Raw genomic sequence first — 9,842 nt, forward strand, 5'->3', positions numbered from 1 at the left:
GGGATCAAGCATCAATATTCTGCACCATATATCCCTCAACAAAATGGTGTTGCGGAGAGGAAGAACCGGACGTTGATGGATGCGGCAAGGACCATGATGGCGGAGTTCAAGTCTCCATACAACTTTTGGGCCGAAGCCATCAACACAGCTTGTCATGCATCCAATCGGCTCTATCTCCGCAAAGGCTTGAACAAGACTCCGTATGAGATACTCACCGGGAACAAGCCCAATCTCAAGTACTTCCGGGTGTTCGGGTGTAAGTGTTTCATTCTCAAGAAAGGTGTTCGTTTGTCTAAATTCGAGGCTAGAGCTCATGAGGGCATATTTGTTGGTTATGCTACAAACTCTCATGCTTACCGTGTTCTCAACAAGTCCAACGGACTCATTGAGGAGACGTGTAACATACAGTTTGATGAAAATAATGGCTCCCAAGTGGAGCAAAGTGGTACTTGTGATGTAGGTGATGAAATTCCTCCCCAAGCCATAAGAAGAATGGGTATTGGTCATATCCTACCCATTGAGGAACCCCTTGTGGCCGAAGGAGAAGGACAATGCTCCACCTCGGTGGAGCCTTCACCTTCTCAAGACCCACACGCTTCCGAAGAACAAAGTGAAGGCCCTCAACCTAGGGAACAAGACCAAGGGCAAGATCAATTACAAGATGGTGGTGAATCTCCACATGATGCCCAAGGTCAAGTTCTTCCCCTCGAGCAAGTTCAAGATCATGAGCAAGCTCAAGATCAAGAACAAGCTCATGACGACGCTCAAGATGATCAAGTGAACCCTCCTCCTTCGACATCCGAGGAGGAATTGGAGCGTCGTGCCGCGAAGATTGCTTCCAAACTCACCACCAAAGGTCATCTCATGGAGAATGTGGTTGGAAGCCTAAGAAAGGGGGTAAGCACTCATAGACAATTAGCAAACTATTGTGAACATCACGCGTTTGTCTCTTGTGTTGAACCCCATAAGGTCTATGAGGCGCTCGAAGACTCGGATTGGCTCAATGCCATGCATGAAGAACTCAACAACTTCGAGTACAACAAGGTGTGGAGATTGGTTCCAAGGCCTTCCGGGAACCATAACATCATTGTAACCAAGTGGATCTTCAAGAACAAGCAAGATGCTCATGGGAACATCATTCGCAACAAGGCAAGATTGGTAGCACAAGGCTACTCCCAAGTCGAGGGTATCGACTATGGTGAAACCTTTGCTCCCGTTGCTCGCCTTGAATCCATTCGTTTGTTGATTGCTTATGCTTCCCATCACAACTTTAAGTTGCAACAAATGGATGTTAAAAGTGCTTTTCTTAATGGTCCTATTAATGAGTTGGTCTATGTCAAGCAACCCCCCGGGTTCGAGGATCCCTTCTTCCCGGATCATGTGTATCAACTTGATAAGGCGCTCTATGGCCTTAAACAAGCCCCACGTGCGTGGTATGACCACCTTACCGAGTTGTTACAAGATCGTGGATTTGAAGTGGGGCTAATCGATCCCACTCTTTTTACTAAGAAGGTCAAAGGGGAGTTGTTTGTATGCCAACTATATGTTGATGACATTATCTTTGGTTCCCCTAACAAAGCTTTCAATGAAGAATTTGCCGCTCTCATGACCTCTAAGTTCAAGATGTCTTCGATGGGAGAGTTGAAGTTCTTCCTTGGTTTTGATATCAAACAAAGAAGAGAAGGTACCTTCATCAACCAAGCCAAATACACTCAAGACATGCTCAAGAGATTCAAGTTAAGTGATGTCAAGCCGGCCTCTACTCCAATGCCCACCAAGTGCCAACTTGACATTGATCCGAATGGTAAAGTGGTGGATCAAAAGGTATATCGCTCCATGATTGGCTCCTTGCTTTACCTGTGCATCTAGACCAGATATCATGTTGAGTGTGGGGATGTGTGCACGGTTTCAAGCTGCACCAAAGGAAAGTCACTATGTGGCGGTCAAGCGAATCTTTCGATATTTGGCTCATACCCCAAACTTTGGCTAATGGTACCTAAGAGGGGCAAACTTCAAGCTTGAAGGATTTACAGATTCCGGTTGGGCGGGAACAAAGTGGATAGGAAGTCCACTTCCGGAGGGTGCCGGTTTCTTGGGTGCTCTTTGGTGAGTTGGTCTTCCAAAAAGCAAAGTTGTGTATCTCTCTCATCCACCGAAGCTGAATATGTGGCGGCCGGTAGTTGTTGTGCACAACTCCTATGGATGAGGCAAACTTTAAAGGAATACGGTGTCATTTGTGACAAAGTGCCTCTTTGGTGTGACAACAGAAGTGCTATCAAGATTTCTCTCAACCCGGTGCAACACTTCAAGACGAAGCACATTGAGATTCGGTATCATTTCATCCGGGATCACATTAGGCGAGGAGAGATCGAGCTCAAGTATGTCAACACTCATGATAACCTTGCAGATATTTTCACGAAGCCCTTGGATGAAGCAAGATTTCGCGAGTTAAGGCATGAGCTAAATATCATTGATTCGAGCAATGTGACTTGAACCCTTGCACACCCCACCCCACTCAACTTGGTATCTAGCTTAGATGTAGGCATGGACATAGGGGGAGTGTTGTTCTCTCAATGAACTTTCCCTCCCCCCATTATGCATAAAACGATCAATTCTTTCACAATAGCCATTTCTGATGGTACTTGTGCTTCTAGACTGTTTGGATTAGTGTTTGGTTGGAGTATTTTTGAATTTGGTAGGACGGTAGTACCGGATCTGACCACGATAGTAGGAAACTGCTGTTTCCCCGCCTCGAGCAGTACTACCGCTCTCCCAGAGCGGTACTACCGCTCTCTCCAGAGCGGTACTACCGCTAGGAGCGGTACTACCGCTCAAGGGTCACGGTACTACCGCCTTCTACCAGGTTCCATCATACTCCTACCTCTCAGTGATCCTCTTTGTTCGTGCTTGTGGCTTACGCTCGTTCTTTCTGGTTGTTTGCGTGTTTGTGTGTGTGGTTCCAGGTGATGAGGTTCCTGAGCATCAGGCTCGTCATGTCAACCCCGGTCGTGCCTCGTCCAAGCGCTACCGCACCACTGAGCCCACCGAGCCTGCCGGAGGATGTTCTAGTGCTCCACCTCCTCCTCAACTGCAGAAGAAGCCTGGGGTCAAGCCAAAGTCAAGCAAAACCGTGCCAGAAATGCCGCCCAAGGAGTTCTGGGCAAGGCGCCGCCGCAACCCGTATGAGGTCGACCAAGATCCCACTTTGGTCAACCGTCCGTTTTGGAACAGGTTCTAGTTTGCCATCTACTTTTATGTTCTCAAAGCCAAGAAGAATCTCTATGTCAACGTGCACTCCATCGACACCGAGCATATGGAGAACGATCCTGACTACTTTGGTGAAGCTCTTCAGATGTGCACTCAGCTGAACATTCTCGGGATCATGCAATTCAACAAGGACTATGATGCTGATATCGTGGCCCAATTCTATGCCACGGTTCACCTTGGGATCGATGAGGACAGGACTCTGACTTGGATGACAAATGGCAAGTTGCTGTCAGTCAAGTGGAAAGCTTTCATGCAGTTGATTGGGGTGGAAGATCTAGGTCTTGAGTCTTCTGTCGGCTTTCGCCCCCACCGTCGTGCCAATGCCACTCACAAGCAAGCTCTGTGGCCCTACTGCACTTTGAGGATCAACCCTGAGACGAAGAAGGAGACCTATGAGTTGCCTGCCTATCTGGATATTCTTCACTGTATCTTCAGAGAGACTCTTTTCCCTCGCATCGGGAATCTGGACCAGGTTCACTCTTATCTCGTGGACATGCTTCTCTTTTGTCAGTGGGAGAAGGTGCAGAGCACCGGAGAGTCCTTGGATATCTCTCATGTTATGTGGTCTGAGCTGGTTTCTGCTATCTCCGAGCGCAAGTGCCCGATTTATGGTCCATTCATTATGCTGCTCATTGAGAAGGCCTGGGATCGTGTCTATCCCAAGGTGGTGCTGGAGATTGGAGAGTTGGTTTCTCATGATGTCAAGCGTCTGAGGAAGAAGGATAACTGGGGCACTCAGGCCCCTAGGACTGGAGTTCCTTCATCTGCTGCTGCCGTGGAGACTGAGGAGGAGATTGGGGCTGAGGCTGAGGATGAAGATGACGACTACGTGCCCTCTGAGGCAGAGCCCTCTTGGGCCAAGAAACTCAAGATCAAGGTGAAGAAGCTGTTTTGCATGGAGTCTCACGGTCAGTACATGACTCATGTGGCTGAGAAGAAGGCCCGAGGTCGCCACAAGGAGCTCATGCGTCAGATGGGTGCTATTGTGATTAGTGGTTCTGAGGATCAGCTTACCGAGGAGGAGGAGTGGATTCAGCAGCACTGCCCTTGGACTGATTCTGATGCTGAGCACTTCCCGGCTGACGATGGTAGCGCAGATGATCCCTCTGAGATCTGATGGGTGTCCCTCGTTTGCCTTCACCTGGAGCCGTAGCAGCAGTCCCTCTCCTTTTTGGTGTCTCGATGCCAAAGGGGGAGAGAGTTTAGGGATTTGCGCTTTGTGTCTTCCGTCTTTTGTGCTTGTTCTTTCGCTTGTTGCTTTTTTTGGCTTGTGTCTGTGAGACCTAACTTCTGGTTCTGTCAGTAAGACCTTAGCTCGAGTCATATGGTGTGAGACATATGCTACCTTACCTTTCCGTATCATTATCTATGTCTATCTAGCTTATGAGTTCCATGCTTATCCTATTATATATATGTTGCTCTCATATCTTGCTTAGGTAGTTGGTCTCTAAAATGTAGGGGGAGCATTGATCCTGACATCTGTGCCGTGCAGTCCAAAGCACTTTTCTAGGTAGCACACATCCAGGGGGAGCCCTTCTACATTTTAGGACGGTTGTGCTTTTGCGCTTATCCTATCATATTGCGCAAATCCCGTATTGTCATCAATCCACCAAAAAGGGGGAGATTGTAAGGGCATATTTATCCCCAATATGTTTTGGTGATTGATGACAATGCTTGTGCGGACTAATCGTGTGCGTTTAGTTCTTTCAGAGATTCATCCATTGGCACGAGACGATTTCCTCCCGTCGGTGTTGTAATTCAAGACGGTGTAGCTCCTTCATTTCGTTATTGGTGGACTAGTTTCGTAGGAGTCACCGTACTATCAAGAGGGGATCCGCTTTGGTAAGACTTGGGTGGAATCACACGTACACATCCTTTTCACACCCCGTCATCTTTCCTTCCGCATCTCTGGAGCTGCCGTTTTCCCCTTGCTATGCTTTGCTCTGCCCTAGCGGTAGTACCGCGACCACAGCAGTAGTACCGCTGAAGCTCCCCAGCGGTAGTACCGCTCTCAGAGCGGTAGTACCGCTTGGGACTTTCGGCCGTAGTACCGCTGTGCGTGTGGGCTACTTCCGCCTCGATTCTCGAACGAAGTTTTTCGTGTTGGGTTTTGCGGCACTAAGGGAGGTAGTAGGAGCGGTAGTACCGCCCTAAGCGGTAGTACCGCTCTTCCCGAGCGGTAGTACCGCCTTGGGGTCAGGGCCCTGGGCAGCGCGGCAGTACCGCTGGGTCGAAGCGGTAGTACCGCCCGGAGCGGTAGTACCGCCCTGGGGTCAGGGCCCCGGGCAGCGCGGCAGTACCACTGGGTCGAGCGGTAGTACCGCCCGGAGCGGTAGTACCGCCCTTCCCTAGCGGTAGTACCGCTCTGTGCAGGGCTGGTGAGTGGGATAACGGTTGGTTTGTTCCTCCCACTATATAAAGGGGTCTTCTTCCCCAAAGTTGACCTACCTCTTTCCCCCAAAGCTCCATTGTTGCTCCAAGCTCCATTTTCGCCCGATCTCTCTCCCTAGCCAATCAAACTTGTTGGTTTGCTGGGGATTGGTTGAGAAGGCCCAGATCTACACTTCCACCAAGAGAAATTTGATCCCCCCCACTTATCCCTAGCGGATCTTGTTACTCTTGGGTGTTGAGCACCCTAGACGGTTGAGGTCACCTTGAAGCCATACTCCATTGTGGTGAAGCTTCGTGGTGTTGTTGGGAGCCTCCAAGTGTTGTGGAGATAGCCCCAATCTTGTTTGTAAAGGTCCGGTTGCCGCCTTCAAGGGCTCTAATAGTGGAATCACGGCATCTCACATTGTGTGAGGGCGTGAGGAGATTACGGTGGCCCTAGTGGCTTCTTGGGGAGCATTGTGCCTCCACACCGCTATAACGGAGACGTACTTCCCCTTAAAAGGAAGGAACTTCGGTAACACATCCTCGTCTCCACCGGCTCCACTCTTGGTTATCTTGTCCCTTTACTTTTGCAAGCTTACTTGAGTTATATCCATTGCTTTCTTGTGTGCTTATTGTCTTTGCATCATATAGGTTGTCCACGTAGTTGCACATCTAGACAACCTATTTCATTGCAAGTTTTAATTTGTTAAAGAAAAGTCTAAAAATTGTTAGTTGCCTATTCACCGCCCCCTCTAGTCAACCATATCGATCCTTTCACCACACATCAATGGAGTTCCCGTCTCCGACTCTCTTAATGAGACCCGCACGCAAAGCTTCCCTTCCTGCAATGATAGCTCGCCATGTAGCAGATGCAAACTTTGGCACCGTGGCCTGCATAAAATCTGTATCAGGGAAGTAGCGACCTTTAAGAACCCTTGCACACAGAGAATTAGGGTTGGTCATAAACCGCCAACCATGCTTTCCAAGTAGCGCAAGATTAAACTGATGAGGGTCCCAAAAACCCATCCCTCCTTTGCACTTTGGTGTCGCCAGATTATTCCAGGAGACCCAATGCAATGCATTCTTGTCAATTGAGCTGCTCCAAAAATATTTCGCCATTGGTGAAGCCAGGCTCTTGCAAACCTTTTTCGATAGTAAGAAAGTGCTCATCGAATATGTGGGGATAGCCTGAACTACAGATTTCAGCAATGTTTCACGACCTGCGCATGCAAGTAATTTTTCGGACCATCCTTGTATCCGTCCGCGAGCTCTCTCCCCAATATGATCGAAGGCCCTGCTCGTGATGCGCCCGACCGCCGTAGGCAGTCCCAAGTAACGCTCACTAAAGGCCTCAATGTCGATGTCGAGGATGGCTTTCAAATGATGCTTGAGCTGGGCCGGTGTATTCGAACTGAAGTAGATGGCGCTCTTTGCGCGATTCACACACTGTCCCGAAGCCTCACCATATATTCTCAAAATCTCATTGAGTCTCGCCGCACTGTGGGTGTTTGCGCTGATGAAGATCAAACTGTCATCTGCAAATAGTAAGTGTGTCACCCAAGGTGATCGATAGCTGATTCTTATGCCTCTGTCAATGTATCTGACATTGTAGTACTTCAACAAAGAAGACAGGCCCTCCGCACAAAGCAAAAAAAAGGAACGGCGACGCTGGGTCACCTGCTTCGAGACGTTTTACCGGCTCCCGGGCCTGCTACTTGGCAGGACTGGGCAGGGCAGTAGAAAAACAATTATGTACATCCTGATCAAATATGACCCCCTATATGTTCACGGACGTGAAGCCGGTCACCCCTTGTTTATCTACGATTGCAACCACATCCCACATTTGCAGATCCTCATTCTCATGCTACCTTCGTGCAACGTTTGTTTCATCGTACCTACTCCATGTATGAAACGAACAAGCTGGTATATTCAAAAAGCAATCTGCCCTAATTCTACTCGTCATCATCAAGATGTAGATGACCCTCTTGTCGAAACCGCCAACCTCGTGGTCAGGCGGCAGGGCGGATCTCCGGCGTTTCCTCCTCGCCATCGTCTGCGAAGAGCCGCTCCTGCCTCACATAGCGCAGGTGGATAAGGTGGTGGTTCGCCGCCAGCTCCCGCTCGGACTGGGGCGAACCGAGGATGGTTTGGTTTTCGACCACGATGCCGAGATCGGTGACGAGCGTCACGTGGGCGGCAACACCCGCTTGCTTCACCTCCAACTGTTCCGCCTCCGCCTCCTCCATGCCCGGCGCCTGCTCCTCCATGCCCTTCATGCCGGCGCAATGCGAGAGACTCGGCCGCTATCTCTGCCCAACGCTCCGGCTTCTGCCAAACCATGGCTGATAGCAAGGGTCAGAGCGTAAGGAGGCACATACGGGGAAGCAATGGTGGCGGAGACGAAAGGAAAGGGGGTGCGATGTGGCGGCTAGGGTTTGCCCTCGCCGTTCGGGTTAAATAGCCAGGTTCTTGGCCCCTCGGACGGCGCACCGACCCACGCCATGAATGCAGCCACCAAATCGGTGACCTCCCTCGACGGAGCAAAATGTTTTTGCGTCCGTCCATCAATCTGACGTGACGGACGCGTCCAAGCAGCCACAAATCCGCCCCATATATGGATTGTGTTCCAAGGGTGCCGCACAACCCGAGCATATGGGTTAGATTTGAGGATTGCAGGAAACCGAAGTGGATGGTACACCTCTAGGACACATGTATCACGAGTGAACAATCTTCCATGATTATACACAAGTCCAGCAAGTCCAGATTCCGGTTAGTAACAACTTACACATATTTGCACACAAAGAGCCTCGAGAGTCATCAAGCACGAGCTAAAAGACACATTTACACGCGACGTACACGTACGATCCCACCATCCACACTTGACACGTCGCCGTGCCTGCCCGTTCGGCCCTCGATCCCACTATGCACAAAGCGCCGGCGCGCCACCGCGGCGCGCGGCGGTCGGCGTCGGTCACTTCCCGAAGCTGCTCCTGCACTTCTGCGACGAAATGTGCACGTGCTTCCCTAGCCCCGCCGTTCTGATCTCGCACGCCACGGCCAGCCTCTTGGCCGCGAACGCGAGTGCGCCCACGTGCACCTGCACGGGGAACTCCACGGCGAGCTCCAGCGCCACGGCCTCTTTCTTCGACCCCCTGAGCGCCTTCTCCACCGCCTTGGGTGTCGCGTGGCCGCCGCCGTGCAGCAGCACGTTGAAGTCCTTGGCGTCCACGCCGCCGTCCTCGGGCGTCCCCACGTCCGCAGCCTTGGCCAGGGCCGTGCCCTGGTGCAGCAGCCTGGCCGTGCCCCCGTCCTTGTACCACAGCGCGGTCACCTTGTTGGGGTTGATCGCCGTGAGGAAGAAGTCGTAGTCCACCTCCGCGTGGCGCTGCGCCGACGCATTGCGCGCGGAGAGCCTGTTCACGGAGAAGCTCGGCGGGGCCGGCCGCATCACCACGACGGAGAGCCAGACGCTGGCGCCCAGGAGCAGCACCGCGGCGGCCGCCAGGCCGAGCGTGAGCAGGAGGGTAGTCGAGCACGACGAGCCGCCGCCGCTCTTGCCGCCGCCGGCGCGCTCCGCACGGTACCGCTCGGCGAGGTAGGCGTTCTCGGGGGGCGGCACGCGGTATATCTGGTCCTTCTGGACCTTGACGACGTAGGTCTGGTCCGGCGGCGCCCTGAGCTGGCGCGGCGCGGCGAGGGCGGCGGAGGCCTGCTCGGGCACGGGCGGCGGCAGCGCCCTCTCCGCCATGGAAGGAATGAGGACGGCGAGGTGCGAGGGGGCGGGAGGGAGCTGGCGGAGGACGTCGCATGAGGCGGGCGGAGGGCCCGATTTGGAGGGAAACCAGGAGGAGCGCCCGTGCGCGCCACGGTTTTGACGACATGCCTATTGTTGGCGGGTGGCACGCACCACCGGTCAAGGCTCGTCGCAACCGCCAACGCGCCCCACGCGGCACCCGGCCAGCTTGCTTCTGCTGATGCAGCTGCTAGGATGCACGCGCCCCACGGTTGTACTTTTTTTTTCGGATTTGCTAAATTTCATATACTTCCTCCGTTCCTAAATATAAGTCTTTGTAGAGATTTCACTATGGACCACATACGGATGTATCTGGATGCATTTTAGAGTATAGATTCACTCATTTTGCTCCGTATGTGGTCCATAGTGGAATCTCTCCGAAGACTTATATTTAAGAACGGAGGGAGTA

General features: G+C 52.0%; 1 protein-coding gene across 1 annotated transcript; it reads right to left on the reverse strand.

The window, feature by feature from the left end:
* Positions 1-8,381: 8,381 nt before the first annotated feature.
* LOC123089326 (NDR1/HIN1-like protein 13) lies at positions 8,382-9,470 on the reverse strand. Its single transcript, XM_044511034.1, has one exon. The coding sequence runs from the start codon at positions 9,386-9,388 to the stop codon at positions 8,612-8,614; it is 777 nt and encodes a 258-aa protein (XP_044366969.1). The 5' UTR covers positions 9,389-9,470; the 3' UTR covers positions 8,382-8,611.
* Between the last annotated feature and the right edge of the window lie 372 nt (positions 9,471-9,842).

Source organism: Triticum aestivum, chromosome 4B, assembly GCF_018294505.1.
Source record: "Triticum aestivum cultivar Chinese Spring chromosome 4B, IWGSC CS RefSeq v2.1, whole genome shotgun sequence".
Classification (NCBI taxonomy): Eukaryota; Viridiplantae; Streptophyta; class Magnoliopsida; order Poales; family Poaceae; genus Triticum; species Triticum aestivum.